Source organism: Denticeps clupeoides, chromosome 18, assembly GCF_900700375.1.
Source record: "Denticeps clupeoides chromosome 18, fDenClu1.1, whole genome shotgun sequence".
NCBI lineage: Eukaryota > Metazoa > Chordata > Actinopteri > Clupeiformes > Denticipitidae > Denticeps > Denticeps clupeoides.
The window spans coordinates 8652710-8676834 of record NC_041724.1 but is presented as its reverse complement, the minus strand read 5'-3'; the positions used below and the strand labels follow the sequence as shown (position 1 = coordinate 8676834).

Below are 24125 nucleotides of genomic sequence, written 5' to 3'. Positions count from 1 at the left end.
GACCAATATCCGGGTCATGTGACCACCAGGGCTGAGCCGTAGGACAAGCAGAAGAAAAAAAACACCGCCGGTAGAGATTTCCTGTATTTACCTGGAACCTGCTGAGAGTGGAGGATGAGTCTCGACGTCGCTCTGCGTCTCTGCCGCGTCGCAACAGCCGCGCTATCGGTAAGTCGCGCCGGTGCGTTCTTCAACCTCGGTCGCATTTCGGGGAATGGACTGTCATCAGCCGGGGCCATAAAAGTGGGTGCCCTGCACCCGAAGGAGGGATCTACCAAGTTACTCTAGATCCGTGTCGATTATAAAGGATGTCGAATTCAGGACTTACTGTGCATGTCGCTCGCTCAGTACAGCTGCACCTCAAATCCATTCATTGTTCATATAAAATGTTTATTTGCTACAACACAGATTCAATGGCACAAGAATACTATCTAAATATCTATCTATCTATCTATCTATCTATCTATCTATCTATCTATCTATCTATCTATCTATCTATCTATCTATCTATCTATCTATCTCTATACACAGATACACACACACACATTTATAAAATCCCACTTAACCAATGATTATTCTTTACATGTGTAATGACATGTATGCAACCTGTGTTCAACCTGAGGATCAACAGGTCCCATTTTTTGTGCAAGACGCGTGAAACAAAGTTCATTGTGAAAGTCCATCACAACCAGGCTGCTGACTCAGTACCTTCTACTGTGACATGCCACAATCCCAGCTTTGGAAACGGCAGCATTTACAGCACTGCACTAAGTTGTGATCAGGTGTTTATTATTATTATACATTTTTTAAGGTAGTTACAACTATGCGTGTGGGGGGCGAAAGTCTCACCACATGCAGACTGGTAGCACAAAGGCTTGAAAAGTCTCAGACTGGCTCCAGTTCTGTGAGGGCAGACAAAAAAATTCGCACAGAGAGAGCCGCGCCCATGGCCCTCGGCAGGATACGTAAGGATGGTAGTGACGTAGCGGGTAACACACTCACCTATAAACCAGAAGACCCAGGTTCGAATCCCACCTACTACCGCCGTGTCCCTGAGCAAGACACTTAACCCTGAGTTTCTCCAGAGGGGGACTGTCCCTGTAACTACTGATTGTAAGTTGGTCTGGATAAGGGCGTAAATGTGAATATAAGTGGTTGTCGTTCATTGCTGGTTGGATGAAATGAACTGGTTAATTCCACTTTATTCCATTTAAGTCTGTAACTTGTGTTGTGAGTGTGCGTCAATCCTTTTTTTTTTTTTTTTTGTCTGCAGTTGTTATAGATCTGCAGTGTCTGCGTTTGTGGTTTGAGCTCAGCAAAAGATCACACGACGAGGCCACCATGTCCTCTGACGTCAGCTATCACAATGGTAATGCAGCGCAGACCTTTTTTCTTTCGCGTTTACGTATTTATTTGACATTTACAGATGTGCACAAGTCTGTGTTAGTGCAAATAAAAAAAAAAATGTTGTAGCTTCCCACTAGCTCCCAACTAGCAAACGGCCTATTATAATGTTTTTAATTTGTTTTCATGCAGGCCCAGCGTTCTCCAGGTTAGACACCAACAGCCCCACCGAGGAGGAAGACGGTCCGCCGTCCAGCCCGACACAAGGACGGAGCGAATATGAGCGCATCGGCGGCCGTGCGGGCTCCAGGTGAAAACCTTCCTCTGTCAATGAGTTTTTGTTTCAGAGGAGCCGTGTTTGCTTTCTCGTGCTTGCATGTGACATGATGTGTAGTTATAATACTGCGTAGAGAAGAGGCTTGATTGGAGTAAATTCAATAAAAACTGCTTACTTACAATAAAACTAAAGAATAGGTCGCAACAGTGCATGAGAATAACAGGAAATTTAAGTATTTTTATCCTGTGTTGATGCAGTTTCTTTCAGACCCTGATTCATTTACTGAAGGGTAACATTGGAACAGGGCTGCTCGGCCTGCCTCTGGCAGTGAAGAATGCCGGCCTTGTGGTGGGTAATGACCGTAAATGAGTTAAACTGCTTCAGCCAGAGCATGTTGGACATGAGACGTCTGATGTCCCTTTCCCAAAAGTGGCCAGTGCTTATTATAACTGTAGTGAATTTTCTGTGTGGACCTCATCATAACTTAAATGCTTAAAATATTTCCGTGCATGCAAAAAGCATCTGTTGGAACCGCCCATATTCGACTTTTAATTCCTCAGCAGTCAAGTGACCTCCTGTTGTGTGTGTGGGAGGGAGGGGGGTGATGTGTAATTAGGACGTCCCTGAAATTGTCTGCCCTTTGACTTGACCTTTTGGCTTTTGCAGATGGGTCCCCTCAGCCTGCTGGTCATGGGGATCGTAGCGGTTCACTGCATGAACCAGCTGGTGAAGTGCTCCCACCATCTGAGTGCGAAGTGAGTGTTGCTCTCCTCGTTCGCCTCCTAATTAACCCTACGCCCCATGGGACAGGTTGTGTCGATTAATGCATTTCCCGTTTTGACCTTTGAACTATTCGTAGTTATGCAATTGCACAATTGCCTGTGCACAGGTTATGATATTTCTAGTAATGTGAACAACTTTATTATTGTAGTCTTAGTAGTCTTCTAATAATTACTGTTGAACTGATCAAATGTTTTATGTCAGCTAGACATCATGTCATTAATGTTCATTTTGACTGACCTAATTAATAGTAAATAACTAGGGATCGATTCTAAATGATTCAAAGGTTGAAAATAATACAGATTTTTGTCTCTCACAGTTTCTTTTCATTCTGTTTGAAATCACCAGTCTAATCCATCTTTATTTATAAGCACAACTGTACCAAAGTACTGTACACATGACTGACGTAAAAGACATTAGTTAAATTGTACAAATGTAATAAATGAATAATCATGATTATTCATAATTACAAACATAAATCGGGATGTTGATTAGAGGCTTGGGTGTTTGTGCAAAATATCTATCGGTGCATCTCTAATTATTACTGAATGCAGGACTTTTGTAATTCTTTTTTTTCATGCAAGTTGCAGTAGTTTGTATTATTCTTATCATTATTATTATTATTATTATCATTATTATGAAAAGATTTGGGCCAATGGCACAGAAATATGTTGTCTTTCTGCTTATGTTGCAGCATTTTTAGAAACGCTGTTGCCTACTGACTTCCGTAAAATGTTTTGTCGAGAGACACTGAATTTGCTCTGAGTACCTAGTGATCTTAAGAGCATCTTCTACATGTACTTTAAAGGACACACCCAAACAAACAATGTAAAAGGAACATGTGCTCATTCCTCCTGCAGGCTGGGCAAGCCTTTCCTGGATTACGGAGAGGTGGTGGAATATGGCATGGAGAACGTGTCGTGTCTGAGGAGGCATTCAGTTTGGGGAAGGTGAGAATAAATACAATTATTTAAAAAAAGTACATAATACATACTGCTAATGACCAATCAGAGAAGACAGGCAGCATTTAGCTTCAGCTTCTCTTGGAAATGGATGAATGGCTTTTACCATATCCTAGACCCAATTTTACGAGGCTGTACGTAAAAGGATGCCGTCGTGTGAGCATCTGAAGAGTATAAAGTGAAACATGTGACCTTCCCACCTGAGACCAGTATCGGCTTTGTCAGGTCCCGTCTTGTCCCTCCCCTATGGACCTTCTGTGATGTGCACAACAATAAGGAACTAACATGCAGCACAGTGCCACATTGTTCTGTTGGCCTGGTTTCATTTCTGCGGCAGTCTCCTGCGCTGCCTTGCCTTTTGAAAAAAATTGTCCATCCAACAGCTGGTGGTGAGAATCTCAAACATTCTAATCTGCTGCACCAACCCCAGGTTTATGAGCCAAACCACAAGATTACACAGGTTAACTGGTGTCTTCCTCCAAAATGAGTAAATATTGAGTACATATTTCCTTCTTGTCCTCCAGACGTCTGGTGAATTTATTCCTTATCGTCACACAGCTTGGTTTCTGCTGTGTGTACTTTGTGTTCCTCAGTGATAACATTAAACAGGTAAGACTTTCAGTGAGGTTCACTTTTTTTCATCTTTGTGGAATTTAAGTGTAACTTCTTTTTTTTTTTTGACCACGGGGGGGCAGCATTGCACTTGTTTCTGTTTGTTGTAGGTTGTAGAAGCTGCTAACGGGACCACCAATGACTGCCACACCAACCAGACCGCAGTGCTGGTGCCCAGCTTCGACTCGCGCATCTACATGCTCATTTTCCTGCCCTTCATGATCCTGCTGGTGTTCACACGCAACCTCAGATATCTGGCACCCTTCTCAGTGATTGCCAACGTGGTCATGTGTGTCAGCCTGGTGCTTATTTACTACTACTCCGCATCGGTAAACACACACCCTTCCTCGGCTTCCGTCCTGGACGTAGACAATACAGATTCCGCTTTGAATTGTGGTCCAGCGTACATATGAAATTATTTCTGTAGGTGGGTCCTAAAATCAAGCGTCACAGTTTGGCATTGGAAAAAAGAAAAGAAATCTCTGCCCTACTTTATATTTCAACATAGGAAATATAACTGCTGGCAGTTGAGCCCTAGGAAAAAGTCATATGGAAATCATAGGAATCTGAAATGCTGAAACCCTGTAGTGCTTTAAAAGAAGTTTAAATGAAAAAAAGTACTCTTGCTTTTTGCCCATTCATAGGTTATGGTAGTAGTGGTAACATAGAAGTCCCACTATAATTGCAGTCCATGATTGTTCACGTTTTTTTTTTTTATATTGAGCCATTGTGTAATATCACACACAAAGCATAACCAGATTTAATGGGATTGAAATTCGTTTTATAACTAGATAGATTGAAGTATCATTTGTACTTCAATCAGGACCCTTCAAAGCACATTTGTGTTATTATTTGTTTTATCTTAATTTTGTTGGTAATTAAAAATGCTTTCTTTTGTTTACTTGGTGGAGGGGGGTTAATTCTACAAGGGCTTTGGTGATTGGGGTAAACTGGAATCAAGCTCAAAAGCCGCTTTCACTCAGGTAATTAAGCCATGAGAGTTATGGATGAATCAGTGAATGACAGGACGGCCTTTGTCTTTTTTTTTTTTTTTTTTTAAATAGTCCCTACTGGGAGCATTTCTATCACTGAAAGCCTCTCAGTAATAAATGGATTTTTATTTATTTATCTATTCCATGCTGTGAGATTTGAGCAGACGGAACAGAACTATTTTCCAGGCAGGGGGGCCTCTTTGGGTTTTTGTCACTTTTTTTTTTTCTTTTTAAACACCCATTTAAATGCTTTGGTTTGCTGGATTCATTATTTTCTTTGCACGTTGCATTTGATATAGAAAGTTGTGTACAGTGTGTGTGTTTTTGAATTTTTTTTCCTACAGAACATTCCCTACCCTATCGACCTACCAAGTGTTGGGAGGGCAAAGGACTATCCCCTTTTCTTCGGAACGGCAATTTTTGCCTTTGAAGGGATTGGAGTGGTGGGTATTTTGTCACATTATTCTGATTCTTACATGGATGGCTCTGTTCTCAACCCCCTGTCCCCCCACCCAGGTTCTACCACTGGAGAACAAAATGCAGAAGCCGCAGGAGTTTTCCAAGCTACTGTACCTGGGAATGTTCATAGTCACCCTCCTTTATATCAGCCTGGGTACCATAGGGTACCTCTGTTTCGGGCCGCACATAGGGGGGAGCATCACCCTCAACCTTCCCGACTGCTGGTGAGTTCCTCGAGAGCAGTAGGTCTGCAAGAATGCACTTGAGAGTTTGTGCTGCACAATCCAGCTGAACCATTGTGCACCACAAACTTTAAAAGCATAATTGCCCGTGCACAAACAAGTCAATTTTAACGAGTGAAAACAGAGCTTTAAGACCGCCGGTGTGTCTGCAACAGGAAAACATTTGTACTTTTTTCGTCTTTCCTTCTAGCCTAGAGATTTTGAATCGGAAACAGGCCAGAATTACAGTAGCTATTCCGATTCTCCTGCGCTGGTCAGATAGATGTGTATATATACAGTACAGGCCAAAGGTTTGGACACACCTTCTCATTCAATGTGTTTTCTTTATCTTCATGACCATTTACATTGGTAGATTCTCACTGAAGGCATCAAAACTATGAATGAACACATGTGGAGTTATGTACTTAACAACAAAAGGTGAAATAACTGAAAACATGTTTTATATTCTAGTTTCTTTGCTCTGATTACTGCTTTGCACTCTTGGCATTCTCTCGATGAGCTTCAAGAGGTCGTCACCTGAAATGCTTTTCCAACAGTCTTGAAGGAGTTCCCAGAGGTGTTTAGCACTTGTTTGCCCCTTTACCTTCACTCTGCTGTCCAGTTCACCCCAAACCATCTCGACTGGGTTCAGGTCCGGTGACTGTGGAGGTCAGGTCTCCACTTTTTGTTAAGTACATAACTCCACATGTGTTCATTCATAGTTTTGATGCCTTCAGTGAGAATCTACCAACGTAAATGGTCATGAAAATAAAGAAAACACATTGAATGAGAAGGTGTGTTCAAAATTTTGGCCCGTACTGTAGATATTTTATTTTTTGACTTGAATGTTCCAGTGTTGATCAAGAGGGGATTCAATTTACTATCTTGCACCTGCCGCTGGTCGGCGTAATGCCGCTGGCTAAGAGGTTTTACTCTGTGGGAAGTGAAATGGGGAGGAAGCGGTTTGAACAGGTCAATGAGCCTCGGTGCAGGAAAAAGCTGACCAGCAAGCTGTTGTCCAGCTGGGCAGAGACCCAAGTGCATCTGCTGAGCTTTAAGCTGTCAGTGGGGCCACGCTCCGTGGGGGACGATGATGTCAGTGAGAAAGGGGCCGTGGTCTGGCACAAATGAGCACGCCAGCACGCGGACGATTAAGAAGGCTGTTCTGTGCGTGTGAAACATGCGAATAGTCCTGCGAACTGCAGGTATAATCATGTTGAAGAGAAACATGAAGGTTTGTGGATTAGGGCGCTGAGTCACGTCCCGTGATGAATCGTGATCTGGATTCACCGACACTCACACAGCCAGTGTCCAAAAACAAGCTGCGCCTTGTTTCTCCCGCCGGGCAGGGACGTCAATTTTCCATAAAAAAAAAAAAAATGTAACTCAATATTCCGCCTTTGACATTGAGCACAACCCATCCAGACATCTTACTGCACATACGTTCCAGTATTATGCTTTCACATAAATAATATTACACTAGTCACAAAATGGATTAATCATATGAACATCACCTTAATACCCATAATGTTTTGAGAGTGATAATCATTTGGAAAAATTTTGGCATTATCGATGCACATCTACATTTTTCAAGTTTATTTAAATATATCTTCCTTTGTTAACCATGGTTACCTGCAAGGAAACTCGTTCAGCCATCATTGTGTTGCATAAAAAGGGCTTCACAGGCAGGATATTGCTGCTACTAAGATTGCACCAAAACCAACCATTTATAAGATTATCTAAAACTTCAAGAAGAGACGTTCAAGTGTTGTGAAGAAGGCTTCATGGTGCCCAAGAAAGTCCAGCAAGCGCCAGGACCATCTCCTAAAGATGATTCAGCTGCAGGATCGGGGTGCCACCAGTACAGAGCTTGCTCAGGAATGGCAGCAGGCAGGTGTGAGGGCATCTGCACTCACAGTGAGGCGAAGACTTTTGGAGGATGGCCTGGTGTCAAGAAGGGCAGCAAAGAAGCCACTTCTCAAGAAAAAGGATGGACGGATATTCTGTAAATATAAGTACAGGGATTGGACTGCTGAGGACTGGGGTAAAGTAATTTTCTCTGATTAAGACCTTTTCCGAGAGTTTGGGGCCTCTGGAAAAATGATTGTCCTGAGAATAAAAGGTGGGAACTGCCATCAGTCAGTGTCCTATCCCAACAGTAAAGCATCCTGAGACCATTCCTGCGTGGAGCTGCATCTCGTCCAAGGGAGTGGGCTCACCCACAATTTTGCTTAAGAACACAGCCATGAAAAAAAAGAATGGTACCAAAATATCCTTCCACAGCAACTTCTCCCAACCGACCAAGAACAATAATGGAGCACCGTGCTATAAGGCCAAAGTGATAACTAAGTGGCTTGGGGAACAAAACATTTATATTTTGGGTCCATGGCCAGGAAACTTGCTGTCATTCAGTTGATTGACTTCATGTCAGGGCGAATTGCACCGGTCTTAGAAAAAAAAAAAAAAGGGCCAACACTTGACAATGTAATTGTCAATAAATGTCTTTAAAACTTAGAAAACGCTTGTAATTACACTTCAATACACCACAGAAACAACTGACAAAAGATCTAAAAATACTAAAGTAATAAACTTTGTGAAATCCAGTATTTGTGTCATTCTCTGAACATTTGGCCATGACAGTATATAAAGAGCCCTGATACTGTGTCATATAAGGAAGCATTACTCTGTGGGAATTGTCAGGTGATCAAGGCACCTTGGTCGGTCTGGCCTTTGTTAAACCGCTGGAAATTGTTTAACCACTGTGACTACTTTAGCATGCTTAGGTGAGAAATCCATTATTCCCCCAAAAATATCAAATTCAAAATACCCAATCTGGCAACACTGAGTGTGCCGAAAGCAGTGTGGCTAAATGCTGGTTATGCACATCCCTGGTGAAGTTTTTCAAAACCACCTTACTAGTCAGAGCAGCTGCATTTCACACTGTATGCCGTAAAGCTGCCCGATTAAATGTATAGTAAGCATCGTGGCTCAGGGGGTCAACAAAAACCACAATGTATAACCTCATCATTGATGTATTGAAGGTTGTAACATCTTTCACGCATGCATATGCACTAATATATATATATATATTGTTTTTAAAGGACGTATCAGGTGGTGAAGCTGCTGTACAGCTTTGGCATCTACATCACCTATGCCCTGCAGTTCTACGTTCCTGCTGAGATCTTGATCCCGCACGCCGTGGCACGTGTGTCGGGGAGGTGGGAGCTGGTGGTGGACCTCGGCGTCCGCGTCGCCCTCGTCGCTTTAACATGTGAGTCTTTCTTCCGGCCTCATCCACCACACTCCACTTCTCTGTCCTCCCCAGGCTACCCAAGGCAGGGATATGGCCTGACCATGCGCCGATTTAGTCTTATTTCATGCACGAATGAGGTTTCTCTCTCAGGTCTATTCATCCTCAAAATGACATTATTGCCACATTCAGCTTTTTCAGTGTTTTTTTTTTTTTTTTTTTTTAATCTTCACGTCTTATGTAAGATGGACTTGTTTCTGCTTTTTTGGAATCTAAGTGCCTCAGCTGTATCAGCGTTTAGTATTCTCTGTCATTGGACTAATGGCTGTGTGTGTGTGTGTGTGTGTGTGTGTGTGTGTTTTCAGACAGCCTGGCTGTGGTGAGCATTTCTAATAAGCCGGTCTCCCCCACCACCGCCCTGTTATGTTTGATCCAAGAAATCGCTTTCTCTCTCTCTCTCTCTCTCTTTCTCTTGTCTTTTTTTTTTATTGGCAGAAATTAAAGCTGCACGTGCCGCGGTCTCTCGGCACGAATCTCGCTCAACAGATGTTTCCCGTTATAGGCGGGCTATTTTAGCGCCGAGGCCGGGGATATTTTCGGCCGCTATCGATTTCCTTTCGAGGCAGACGCTTAATTTGCCTCCCCTTCCTCGCCTTGCCTGTTTCTGACATTCACGTGAGGCGTAGACACGCATCCCGAGACGACGAGGCCGCTGTCGGCCACTAGGAGGCGCCATTTTCCTCTAATCCCCCTTTCTCCATTGTCACTCTCTTCTCTTGAGTGTTGCGCACCGAGCCCTCCTGTATCTGCAGTTTGGACAAACAAGCCGTGGTCTGTCAGTATGAGGATATAATGTGTGTGTGTGTGTGTATATTGCAACATGTATTCTGGTTTTTGTTAATTACAACAGCAAAAATCCACTCAAAAGCCCTTCTGTGTTTCGAAGCATACAAAGGCGTTTCCTCAGCTGAGCATTAGTCGAGTCTGGATGTCACATAATCATAAATGCCGTCATTCCGGTGGAACAGAAACAGCGGCCACATCCCAGAAATGACGTCAGTTCGCCGAATACGATTCTTTTCTTTTAAGGGGCATTAAGAGATTTCTGAAATGAGCAACACAAGGGTCCTAGACCACACTTATGCTCAAGGTCAGGATACTCGGAAAGTCACGTTGTTTTTACCATTCCAAATGGCCTCGTCGTGCCACTTAGATGGCTATTTGAAACATTTCATTATTATATGGATGGGGGCGGGGCCTAACCTAGGTGAAGACAGAATGTTTATTTAAAAATAATTAGCATTTTCATGAAACGCATTCTTACATGTAACATTTTTTTTTTTTTTTTTTTTTAAGTTCATGTGTTCACCGCTGTGCTTCATCACTCCTGAGGTGTGCAGTTATCCCCCAATAATGCACACCCCGTTGTGCGCTGTTGCATGCTTATGAATGCAGATGGAAAGCTCTCCACTGTGAAACATCATCTTGAAAAAGAATGATTTTTGTCTGCAGAGTAATCTTCATAGTGCAGCACAAGGCTGCAAAGGAGAAAAAAAATACATGTTTTTTTCTTTAAATGAAAGCGTGGGAATGGTATGTCAGTCAAAATTCCTTTCTTTATAGAAGAGAAATGTGCCGCCCCAGTATTTCACGTCTCCTGTTGAAAGGGTTACTGTATCATATTTCTCATCATGGCCTAAAGTATCTTTATTAGGCCTTTCGCAAATAGAAAACATTAAAGAAATAAGAATTTTCTAATCAGTTAATGTGAATAAAATTTCACAATAAATATAATAAACTGACAATAACTGAAATGAACTAATAAATAGATTAAATGACTACAGCCAGCCGCTGCCAACATGGGTTTTTCTTTTCTCTACATCGGGACTAAATAATAAAATGAAAGGCGCGGTGTGTGGGGAACGGTATCTTGCTCAAGGGGACCTCAGTGGCCCCTTTTACGTTACGCAACATTCCGAGTATCAGGCCAGCCCCTAATACCATGTCCAAACAATGGAAGGACTCTAGATCTCCAAACCACAATGCTACAAATGAACGTTTCCCCGTGCAGCAGTAACCATCTGCAAAAAAAAATGCACGGTGTTGGACCTGCACTCAATGGAGAATGGCATGATTCTACGCTAGCAATGACTGCAGGAGTGTTAAACCGAAGGACATCCGTGCTGAAAAGGCCTTCAGTTTACTGAGAGTAGAGTAGAAAGACATTTTCTTTTCTTTTCTTTATTGCTATATATCCCTTACATTAGGAAGTACACGGGTTGGCGGCAGGCTGAGTCACGGTTGCGAGTATGTTAAATAACCTCATGAAAGTTTAGGCGTGGGCGGTGCTCCGGTGCCATAGTCATTATGTGGCGGCAGAAGTCAATAGCCTAATTAAGGAGTTAAAATTTAAGGCCGGTGAAAATTAACATGTTAATTGCTGGGATTGTATTAATTAATTTCCATATTTTGCATGTTCAAATAAATGAATGCAATTAACATACCTGTGTTTTGTATGTTAATTGCCAGAGACAAAGATGGACACAATTTGTGAAGGACTTTAGGATTTTTGCGTGTGCACGTCTATATAATTAAAAAATATGAATAATTTAAGGAGACACTAGGCTTTCAAACATTACTTTTGTTGAAATTGGGCAGAACAGAACACACCAAACACAGAGCATGTACTGGCATTGCAGTGTCTGTGAGGTGGTTAAGGGATTGTCTGTCTACACAATTGCTTGGAGGTGTGGTCTATAAAAGACTTGGAGATCACCATCGCCTCTGCTTAGCTTGCTGGGCCTGGATCTGCTCTTTTTCCTCCCAGCACAACTTTCCACCATACATGGTTTTCCCCCTTTACTATTAGTTCTTGGCAGTGTTTGGCAGTCCATGTTGAAACTTTCTGTTTGCTTGACTCTGATCCCATTCATTTTTTCATCAATTCACTTTCTCACTCTGCTCACTTAGTTGTGTCCGTTCCTATTTCCGCATTTTTCATTCATTTATTTAATTTTTTTAATATATTTTTTTAGTTTGGTAAGAGGCTGAGGCCCCAACATGTGACGTGGCATCGGCATTTAGATGGCTTCTGCCAAGGACTGTGCCTGTGCTGCGTCGTGAGATCGGGGCTTGTTATTAGGAGCCGGATGGTGCTGGCATCAGTCTTTTGCGCAAGCGCCCCGTTTTCGCAGCTGCACGCCGGCACCTTCATTTCATGAAACCGTGGCATGAAGAATCAGAAACGTGACTCATGAGGGTGTTCGTCTGAATGCATTAACATTGTGAAATCAACACAAAGCACAGAGAAGGACTGAACAAGATGTTTAGACGCCATCGAGCCTTTTGTTTAGATGATGGATGAACGGGGTGGTCTGGCTGAGAGCTCAAGGCTGATGGGTAACATATTGCACACCTTCATGCAAAGCCCTAATCGTGCCGGTTCAGTTGTTTAGGGGCAGTGAAGAAACACAGCCGTGTGTGTGGACAATATATTTACCTGTGCATAAATTTCTGCACATGCATCATTGTTACCAAACATTATCTTTCAGGGTTTGTCAGTTTAAGTATGTGAGAAACAAGTAATTATCATCTTTGTGAAAATGCACATCATGAAATTGTAAAAATGCAACAATACAACAATGGGATTGCAATAATGCCGGTCATGTAAAAGGTAAAATTGAATTATTTTTTAAAGCATAGTTGTATCATTTAAAAAATATACTCATTAGCCTAGACCTAAATATTCTACATACCCTCACATACTGTGTTCAAAAACCTGCTCTTAAAATATAAATGCATTAGCATGAATATTGAAAGGAAGGGTTGACTAGTGAACCAATCAATCAATTGGTCAGACTTTCTTGTTACATCACCCTTCATGCATTTATCAAAACACAAAGTGCTTAGCATGAAGTTCTGAAAACGTCTGTCGAACTGCAAAGGCATGAATTTAATTTAAATAAATTATATTACAGTAATTAGATGCAACTAATAAATAATAAGATGCAAAAAGTAATGGTAAGATAACGAGGTAGCTCTTAAGGTGTGTGTGTGTGGGGGGGTGTACGGATACAGATTAAATGGAAGAAAAGATCCCTTTTCTATAATAAGGGTGGGAGCAGCACAAATTTCAGTGTGTGAGGTTTTTTTTTTTTTTTTTCTTCTTTTTGCACTTTTGTGTGAAAGGAACAGTCAGCGCTTTCAGGTGGTCCATGTTCCTCTTTAGTTTGACTTTAAATTATTTCCTTTTTTTCATTTCTCTCTCTTCTAAAGAGGCACAGTGCATCTCAAAGACAAGCAGTCATTGTTCCCATACTTCAGACTAGGCAATGATATTAAGGCCATTATTTTTTCTATCCCTTTCACCCATAAAAAGTTTTTTTTTTTTTTTTTTTTTTTTTCTCGTCCCCCTTATTCATGTGAACATGAGACTAATTGGTCCGTTCTTTTGGGCTGCTGAGTCAGCGGACTTCTTTTTTACTCTACCTGATGACATAAATACACCCTAGTAATGTTATGCAGCTCCTGATGGAGCTCTGATGAAGCTGTCAACCATTGTCTGCTCGTGTTAAATTTGTCTTTTGTGAGCTAATGACACGCCCAGCAGGGTGTTTTTGAGGTTACATTGTGAACGTCTTCTCCCTAGCTCAATGAATGTAGATCATAGTTGACAAGAGTCGACAAAACGTCAGTCCTTCTTTATGTTGTGGCCGGTGCCTGAGTGAAGACAGGTAGGCAATGGATTATCTGTGCAATATTTATTATGTATTCCAGTTCACAAACCATTATAATCATGATTCATTCATTATTAGAGTAGATCATCTCAATATGAATGCTCATATCACAGTCATTTTTCCCCCTAATGAAGCTGTTTGATTTTGAAGTCGAAGCCTTTGCCTCTTCTCGTTTTAAGATTAAGTGTGCGCCATGAAACCCAAAATCTGGACTGTTAGTTTAGATGGATAATGATACAAAGAATAAAAAGAATCAAGAAATATTTATCCCTGGCGCTGTGCCTTCAGGAAGCGGTGAGAACAGGAGAGCTGCCCACGCCTCCGTCACGTCTCAACGTTAATGTGAGATCGGAGATAGAACTCCATCTTTGACCAAAGAAAGCACCCTCTTGTTATAGGAAGAATGCCGTCCAAAGACCTGTCCAAGCATCGAAGCATCGCTTCAACAAGCTCGTCAGCTGGCCTGGCAAATGGTTCCTTCATTTCAAATTCAATATTTCTTTCTCCGAATTTATCTATTGCCTCCTATTGAGCACTTATCCAAATATCCAATGATGTGATTTTAGTTAAAACAAATTGAACTGCCAACTTGGACCTTAATGAACCCACTGAACTCCAGAGAGTCTCGGATGATCAGAGGGATCGGTGCCACGCAGCAAAGAGTGTTATGGCTACGTCGCGACTTTTTACGAGCTTCAGTTCCTTATCAGACAGAAATTTCAAAGAGTGCGTTTTTCCAGATTTTACATCCGTGGCGACCGCCTGCGGCGCGGCTCTGCAGCTTGAATACCGGCTGCAGGGGGAGATTTCCTAAATGACAGGAACCGTGGTGCCTCTGGCTCAAAAGTAAACAAGAACCCAGACGGTTTTCATGTCGGCTGGAGCGTAGAATGCACCATGACCACCCGTCAATCACTCTGTGCTGCAGTTTCCTTATTTATACCGTGTTAATAATATTGGGTTAAAGCAGTCATTCCCTTCGGTGTTGGTGTGTATGTGAGATCTCCGCTGCTCACATGCTATGGGCCAGTGATGAGCACGTCATCACTGTGGGCCGGCCAGGTAAAAGTCCGCTTCGTGCTGCTGGCCCATGTGTGCAGTTTCATGCAAAAAGTGATGAGAGACTGAACATGAAAAAAAACAAATCTACAACATTTTCACTTGGAAGGTCAAGTGGGCAGTGGTGGCCTAGTAGGGTTAAGGAGGCGGACTCGTGATCGGAACCACCAAGGTGCCACTGAGCAAAGCTCCGTCCCCACACACTGCTCCCCGGGCGCCTGTCATGGCTGCCCACTGCTCACCAAGGGCGATGGTTAAAAGCAGAGGACACATTTTGTTGTCACCGTGTGCTGTGCTTCACAATGACAATCACTTCACTTTTAAGTGATACATATTTCAAAGCTGCATGCATTCTTTAATTCCCTAGGTCTGTAAAACCAAGAATACCTTATGAAAGATCTTCCAGTTGGATCGCTAGAAAGCCAAATTATTATATACTTCAACATATATGACCTTCGTGGTAAAAAGTCAAAAACTTTTCTTTGCTTCCTGGCCACAAAACTCAAAGCAGGTCCTGGGGACTGAAGTCAAAATGGAACCTTCTGGCCACATAATACAAATAAAATAAACCACAGCATGGAATAAACACATGATTAGTTTAATCTGCTATCTACTCAAATGATTAGAATTACTCCCAAAATAGGGTTCACACTACAGAATTGTCCATCTTCAGAAAAATACGTATTTTATACAGTCAGGTGCGCTAGTATGTGCGTGTTTTCATTGTGCTTGTTGCATCATTTGCATGTTGTTTTTATTTTTTGTATTTATTAATTTGGTCATTTGTCGCTTGTGCTGGACATGGTGGATCATCACAGCTAGTCAGTAGCTGGTATGCTTGAATTTCCACATCTACATATTTACATTTATGGCAAGGTTCAGTGAAGTAATCTGTTGAATACAATTATTCTACGCACTTACATAAATCAGACTACAAGAAAGTTCTCTGAAGATTAAGCTCTTCTGTTCCCATTTGAAAATACTATCTGACCGTGCCGTGCTGACCTCTAGAGGTTCATTTCTCCACCTAGGGGTCAAGACAAGGGGAGTCTAGATGAGTGTCGTTCATATACATTCAGATGTGGAGGGACCAGACGAGCAGTGCTGGAGGGTCTGAGAATGCTCTACTGTCTGGCGGCTCTTCTCTCCCATCTCTGAAATCTGCCCCCTCCACGCCTAATTATGAGCAGCATTTCTTTCTGCTTCACCCCCGCTATGCTTTCTCAAGTATGAAAGTTGGTTAAATCATCAGGAAGGAAGCACACAAAAGTTTTTCCTTTTACAGAGAAGGCTCTAGGTTTTCTGCTTGGCTGTGTTATTGATGCTGAATCAGCCCATGGTGTGCTGAACCATGTGATGGACCGGTCCAGAGCTTTTTCTTACCACATGGCCTGAACAAATATGACCTTTGGTATGGACTGGTACAAATTCCTGCTTCCCCACAGAATTAGGCTGAACGAGTGGAGATGGGTTGATGGACGGTTGAAGCTTTGTGGATGGGCAACCTGAGGATTTTTCAACTTGGAACACGATTCATTTTAAAGTCTTTATTGATTTCATGTTGGTTTTTTCAGACGCGAGGAACATTTTAAATTGCCTACATGTTTTGGCCTTAAGGCCTTTCCTCTGGGCTCGGACGCTGCCCTGTGATTGACAGCACGTTCTGCTATTACCCAGGATGCAGTTCCAGGCCAGCGGGGATGCGATTTCTTGTGCTGTTGGATTTTTTTAAGTTATCAATTAACATTCAGCACTTAACCCCACAAACCGAATGAACCCTTCAGTTCCGAGAGTCATAAATATACATCCTTTCACTCACCGGCTTTACAAGGTCACGGAGAGCTCGACCATGTTTGGTTCAGGGCCATGGCGTAAACATCCAGGCCCGAGTATTCATATGCAGCGATCACAGTAAAGGCAAACAAAGAATTTCCCGGCAACGCGTAATAAAACCAGTCACTTTTTCCATAGTTTCAACGCCATTGTCGTTACTGTAATTAAGCCGACAAGCCACTGGAATGGCAAAGCTTTTTCCTTTTCTTCGGTGAGGCACGAGACAAATGCTTAAGTGATTTATGATTGCCTCTGGTTGGCTTATCATGAAGTTTGACTCAACCTTAGCCAGAGGCGGGCGGGTTTTATTTCCATAAAACAAAACTACACACGCTGCAATGGCAAGTTCAAAAGCAGCATTGCCACCTTTACGTCACCTTCATCAAAACTAGCGGCCAAGAAGGTGGAAGTTGACAGCAGCGAAAAGCCAAGTGTGGCTAAACGTGAATTCCGCTAATGTGAGCTCTGCGGAAGCCACGCCATCCATAGTTTTTACATATTTGAACCCTTTAAGTAACTTTCTGTGGTAACGCTTTACTGCCTCAGTTACTAACTGAGTTACTGAAAGGCACATCTAGAAATTATACTAGTTGTAATTAGTTAATGTGCCCCACAAGGCCAATGAAATGCTACAATATTCTATTCAGGGCGGGCCCTAACAAATTCGGAGGCCTAGGCAAGATTTTAGATGCCCCGCCCCCTTGGGTCGCAGTAAATTGCACTGCTAGTGTAGATATACTCGCACAAGAAATTCTCTAGCTTTATTATTGAAACAAACCAATTGCAAATTCAAAGAAATACAAAAAAAATATATTAACTTGAGCTTGTTGACACATCAAAAAACAGGTGAAGGCTAATTTTAGGCAGGGCTCAAGTTTTGAAGACGGGTAAGACTGACATTCCACCAAACTTGCTGGATTGATGGCGCCCTTAGCATTTGCCTATATCGCCTATGGCGTGGGCTGATTCTATTCTGCCAAGTATTCATACTTCAGAATTTCATTTGTCCAGTCACCCAAAGACCTTTGAGCTTATGCTGGTTAAACAGAACCACGTGCAACGTCTATCATAATACTTTGAAAACGGGGCTCTCGCATGTCATTGACAACTTCAGCAATATGTTTATTTCCACCATTTTCATTGTTTCATGCATTGTTTTAGACGATAGACAGACTTTGAATGTACTGCAAACCTCGATAAACTAATTTCTATACTTGTTAATATGTGGCTGACCAGCTTTTGCACAATTTTTTTTTCTGTGTGCGTGTTTCCCAGTTTCCTTAATATTTTCTGTAAAACCATTTATTTCAACTTCAGCTCATGTAAGGGGCAGTGTTAAGTACCGGGGATGATCCATCTACTCCTACTTCATTTGACAGCCCCCCCCCACCACCTGAGTGCGTGCCATGCAGCGGTGTGTAATTCAGAAGTAATGAACTGAGCAGAAGCTGCGGCCGCGGCTATTTTTTGCATCGCTTCGTGCAGATTTTCTCCCCCCCGAAATGCCCCAGAGACATTTATTCCAATTTCAGTAAATGAGATTTTTATTCCAGTTCAATTCCAGGGTTGTACCTTTGGGGAGGGCAATGGTACGCTGCGGATATATTACACGCCCCTTCAGTGTCTCCCGGTTCAAACCTGGCTCTGATTTTAGGAAAGCATTTAATTGAGGTCTGTTCTTACTATCAAATATTTGAACTGCATTTATTACAATGTTTGGTAACTTGTACTTAACAACTAGAAAGTTAAGAATGGCCTTACACAATAAGAACAACTAAAAATATGCTAATTTGTATCTGAAATGACAATAATAGAGTAATACAATTAAATGCAGGTTTAACAATTAAATGCAGCTTTAAAAATGTTTGCCTCCAACCAATCAAGTTTTATTTAAATATCCTGATGAATTTATGTCTGTAGATTTGAGTTATTCACTATATCCCAGTAGCTGTAGTAGTTGAATGCGTTCCAGATGTTTTTAGTGTGCTATAGATGATTTTATTAGATTTTATTAAATGTTTTTATATTTGTGTGTATTTAGTCACACATCACCATTCTTATGCGTAATAGGGATAAACGACACTTTGTGTTTCCTGTATGAGCACTTTTAGTCAAACTATCTTGATATTGGCACATTTTTGCACATTAATAAAGCTGAAAAATAGTTGTGGAAAATTCTGTTTGTACCTGTTGCATCCATCCATATGCTGTTATTAATATTGCATGTGAATGCATGTGGTTCAGTTTGAACGTTTCCTCTGGGAGTCTGTCGCCCACCGTTCACACATCCTACGAGCGTCAGTCGGGACGATATGATTTTTCCGTAATAACATGATTTGTATGGATGTTGACACTGTTACAGCACAGCCTCATATATTACGCCATTAGCACCGGACTCTGGATGTCACTAGACAGTGAGTCACACTATTGTATTGATCACCCAGCCACGGAGCGGAGATGGGAGGGGTGGGCAACGCGCTGATACCCACGGGCCTCGTGTTTTACTCTCACTTCTCAGATTTTTTCCCCTTGTATTCCCGGTCTGGACCGCTGTGTCAATAATTAAATGAATTTCTCTCCGAGTTTAATTGTGGGCCGATGCGGCGTGCCGCTCTCTGAAGTTAAAAGCGCGGTCGCTGGAGGATGGGATTCTGCGCCTTCATTTGAAGCCATTTCAGAGAGGCATTATTTATTTATTTATTTATTACATATTTTTTTTAACCCAGACTTCACACAGCTTCCCGCTTTGTTCCTGCTGCTTAAGGAGCGGAGTAACTCTGGAGCTTGTTGTTCAGTCAGCTGGTTATTAAATTATCTCACGCCTGTGGTCCTTTCAGAGCGTCAGAGACGGAGCGAGGCTGGCCACGCTCCAGCTTCAATTTGCCTCGTGTCAAATCGGACGCAGCCGCTCTGCTGTGGCAAGGAGCCCAGTGTTTAATACACCCGGGAACTGACCCTTCACAAGTGCGATATGACTATAACTACATTGTTTTTCATGCGTGCTGTTATTACGTTTGGCCAAAGATTCCAGATTGATTCCAGTCTCATGTCAGTCTGAACAGTGACCATCTCATACCACTGAGGGCAGTGGTGGCCTAGCGGTTAAGGAAGCAGCCCAGAAGGTCGCCGGTTCGAATCCCGATCCGCCAAGGTGCCACTGAGCAAAGCACCGTCCCCACACACTGCTCCCCGGGCGCCTATCATGGCTGCCCACTGCTCACCAAGGGTGATGGTTAAAAGCAGAGGACACATTTCACAGTGTCACCGTGTGCTGTGCTGCGGTGTATCACAATGACAGTCTCTTCTTAAAATAAAAATAAATAAAATAATCCTTTACATATGCGATATTCATTACGATATTCATTCTCATTTATATTGATGAATACGGCTTCATTCTCAAATTAGAATCTTGATTTAAAACTCAATGGTCCGAATGGTTGAACATTTTCAAACTCACTTGTGGGATTAAATGCAGTAGTACCTGAAATAAGAAGCGTAAGTAAGCGCGGTGAAAGCACTGCAGCCCCGCCCATGACGCCCCCCCCTAACGCCGGGCGTATAGCGCTCTGACTCAGCTGCCCCAGCCTCGCCTTGATTTACACTCCGCCCGCTCGCCGTGCTGTTTGTGCACCTTGACGCTCTGCTTTGCAGGGGGAGTCTTTTATAAAAATAGCTTAAACAGAGTGACAGACCTCATTAATCTGGACGCGTACAGTCGTCCCTCTCCGGCTGAGTGAGTGGATGTGCTGACTGCACACACAGCAGTGCAATAACATGACAAGGTTGGCCAGAGGTGAGTCCTTCGCCCGACTGGAGAGGCCCGGGCCTGGTTTCTGTCCCCGCCTGATCGCCTGCGACGTTAATGGGCGCAAAAGCGCTGCGCTCCGTCACGTGGCCCTCGTCCGGGAGATGACAGGCTCCTTCCGTTACGAGCCGGCGGTCCTTTTTACGTCCGGCGGAGTGGAGCTGGTTACGCTGCGCGGCGGCTCAGTTAGGCAGGAACAATAGGGAGAGGTGAGCCGAGTTTCTCGCCCACGTCTCCCGAACCGGAGGTCCTTTGAATGTTAAACCCGCTTTGGCTGTGAGGGCTGATGGATTTGAATAGACAGCTGCGCGTGAAAGAAGGCCGGCTCTCGTGGGCAGGCGAAATGCGCTGTTGTGATTAGGGAAGGAACAGAGGGAAGGGACTTTTTCTCATGTCAAAAGAACCCGAGAATAGGAGCCGGAGTTGTGGTGAAGAGGTGCGAAATGAGTGGAGGTCACACTGTTCCATGGCTGCAAAAAATATAATGTCCTTCGATTTTGAGAGGACCTGAAGGACGTGTGTTGAATAGCCCCCTCCCCTGGTTCGCAAAGCACACACGCGGACACCACAAACACATTTGTGTTCAAGAGCTGAGGAAGGACTCCTAAATACCCCTCAATCAGTTGTCAGTAGCCTAGTGGGTAACACACTCGCCGATGAACCAGAAGACCCAGGTTCTAACCCCACTTACTACCACCGTGTCCCCGAGCAGGACACTTAACCCTGAGTGTCTCCAGGAGGGGGACTGTCCCTGCAACTACTGATTTGTAAGCCGCTCTGGATAAGGGCGTCTGATAAATGCCGGAAATGTAAATGTTAGCCAAAGGGGACAAAGTCCCGGACCAGTGACATCAGTGGACTTCAGCTCCCCCTGGATTTTCATTTATACACCCAAAGTGCACATTTTGATTTAAGAAATACATCTTTTCGATCTCAAGAGGTTGTCTTCGTCATAAGATGAGGGCTGAAGTGAAGGCAAAGGCCCCTGATGCCAATATCATCCCTGGACCATCAGCCATTTAAGCGCCTAATGTGACTAATGTGGCTTTTCACAATTAATCAAAATGAATGCCCGAACGATCATTTGATTTCAATAACGGTGCCTGAATAATGGATTTGTTTTTTCAGCAACAATTAAACATTAAAGAGGCGTTAAAAAAAGAGGAGGAAGGAGGAGGAGGAAGGGCAGAGACAAGATCAGTGTTGCCAGATTAGTTTTTTTTTTTTTTTTTTACATACTTGATATTTTGTGGAAAACCGCTTCACATTCTCATGCAAGCATGCTAAGTAGTCGTTGCAGTTACATACGTAGCAGTCCAGAATGAGGAAGTTGGGTGCATCAGAGCTATCAGTCATCGCTATAGGCACCTCCCATTATAAAAAAAAAAAAAAAAAGTTTGTCTACTGTGTGACAGAAATATCAACAAGGAGCCATCGACTGGAGCCATGTGGTTTGGAGCAAGTAAACTGTGTATGCGCTCTCTTTCCGGTCTCTATGACGTTACACCATGTGTCCCACGAATTGATTTGGGACTGAAAGATAATTAAAGATTATTAATGTTTTGACAGTATTGGAGCATTTCAGGCCGGTGCCTCATATCACCAAAGTGGGGTACCCAGTCTGAAAAGTGACTGTTCAAGAGACAGTGTGGGGAAGGGGGAGGGGCCGATTCCCCATGTGACCTTGTCTCTGTCTGAAAGCGGGATGGCACCGGTTGCCAGCTGGCCGGTTTTTGAGTTCTCAATCTTCAAATTGCGGTTCCGTCCCTTCGCGTCCCGCTCGTCTGAGACGAGCCATGAATTTGGCCTCCGCGTCCCCTTTACACCAAAACCCTTAAAGGCTGCTTATTTATTAGGCGCGGAGGTCTCCTCCAGAGGGCTTTCGTGGCTGGTGAATCGACCTTTCCCGTCCCTCCCGTTAATTTGACGGCTCCTGTGAAGTCGAACCCGGGCGTTTTCTTAACAGTTCAAAGGGTCTTTTATCAGCCTGCCTTAATGCATGTCAAACATGGAGAACAAGAGCTGCGCACAAGTCTTTTACTCCGCCACCACACGAAAGCAGCGGTAAGTGACAGCCGAGCAGCGAGCTGGCACTGGTATCAGAGGCATCGGCCAGGGTTTGAAGATGGAAAACGAGGTGGGGGGGGGGGGGGGTTCTCCGCTTCTCCCACAGCGCACAGCAAGAGTGACAAAAAGGATTTGTTGGAGGCAGAAAAGTGTAATAGTGGTGCGAGGCTTATTCTGATAGTCACCCCCGGCTCACACAAGTCACCTTAGCAACAGATGAAGATGACCTGGCTCCCCAGTGGCCTGTGCGGCACATCCATCGGCCTCCCCCGGGGACACATGAAACAAAGTCATCAGCCGTATGCCCCGTTTTTTTTTTTTTTTCCCCTGGTGTCTCTCCCAGTCCTCCTCCTCTTTTATTTCTCCCGCTCCATCTCAATCTCGTGGCCACTCTGGTCTCATGTCCTCTCTCCGTCTCTCCGCAGGCGCCCTGGCCATTTTAATCCCGGAACTGGACCTTGTGATCTCCTTGGTGGGCTCTGTCAGCAGCAGCGCCCTGGCCCTCATCTTTCCGCCCATCCTGCAGATCCTCACCTTCCATAATGAAGGTCTGCCCTGGTGGGTGGTCCTAAAGAACGTCGTCATTAGCCTGGTCGGACTGACCGGCTTTGTGGCCGGCACCTACGTCTCCATCAATGAGATCATTGTACGCAATGGCTCTAAACACTGACCTGTAACGTACTGTTGAAATTTCCTTCGTGGATAAGGGACTTTTGGATGCAATGATGAAATATTTAAGTTTTTTTTTTTTTCAGTTCATGCAGCAGCTGGTCATGTGACCTTGCAATGTAATAAAGTTTAATGATACTGTATGGTGTTCTATTGTTAACTTGTAACCCCAGGATTCTTCTCAACCATGTAAACTGCCAGTTTGGGTTTAGCTGAGGTATAATTGTGTTTTTTATGATAATAACACCAGATATTTCTTTTGAGCCACAGAAACATGGGTATGTAACAAATTTTTCAGTGCCAAAGACGATCAGCCAGTCACTGAAATGCCCTGCGTTTTTATGTATATATATAATCACAAAAGTACGACTTCTTACTGATTGCAAAGTCATTGTGGTGTTTTCTAATTGCCAATTGCAGTGTCCATGTTCTGATATGTATAAAGTTTGATCTTAAATTGCACATGATGGGTCAGTTTTTCCAATGTTTTTTTTCTTCACCCCCAACGCCTTATAATGTGTACTCTGCATCAGTGAAAGATTATGTTTAAACAGACATTATTGTAAAACTTATTAAACATATTTGCATTAAAAGGAATTTAATTTTGTGTTTGACTTCTTTGTTGTTCTCCCCTGAATGTTCACTTGCTGACTTTATAAAATCAGTCTGTATAATGTACCGAGGTCCACCAGCTTTGCTCAAAATATAAGCTTTTTAGGGGATTATTATTTTTGAGTGTAATTTTGATGATGAGATACCGTTGGATGCGGCGATTGAGCTCTCACTTCGGTATTCTGGCTCGCGGCCACTTTCTGAATGACATTAAATTGCCGTCATATTAATTTTGCGGCAGCACAGCTGTGTAGTTCTTGAATGAGTTGAAGGGCAGAGACAAACTTTTTCTCTGATGTAATTAATCCCGCTTATGGTGCATGATGATGATTTGCCTTTCGCCTTGTTTTCATTCTGGAAGAGGGAGAGAGAGAGAGAGAGAGAGAAAAAAAGGTTATTTTAGCCTGTACGCGTCACCTCGTACATGCCAGACCTTTGTAAAACTCG

At 43.1% G+C, this 24125-nt stretch overlaps 1 protein-coding gene across 1 annotated transcript; it reads left to right on the top strand.

Annotated features, from left to right (window-relative positions):
• The first annotated feature begins 24 nt into the window (after positions 1–24).
• On the top strand, positions 25–23673 carry slc36a1 (solute carrier family 36 member 1). The gene is made up of 12 exons (XM_028960858.1): positions 25–168; positions 1274–1369; positions 1537–1654; positions 1879–1969; positions 2288–2376; positions 3262–3351; positions 3888–3972; positions 4086–4304; positions 5312–5410; positions 5484–5650; positions 8749–8918; positions 22823–23673. The coding sequence occupies exons 2-12, from the start codon at positions 1342–1344 to the stop codon at positions 23065–23067; spliced, it is 1401 nt and encodes a 466-aa protein (XP_028816691.1). The 5' UTR covers positions 25–168; positions 1274–1341; the 3' UTR covers positions 23068–23673.
• Positions 23674–24125: the final 452 nt, after the last annotated feature.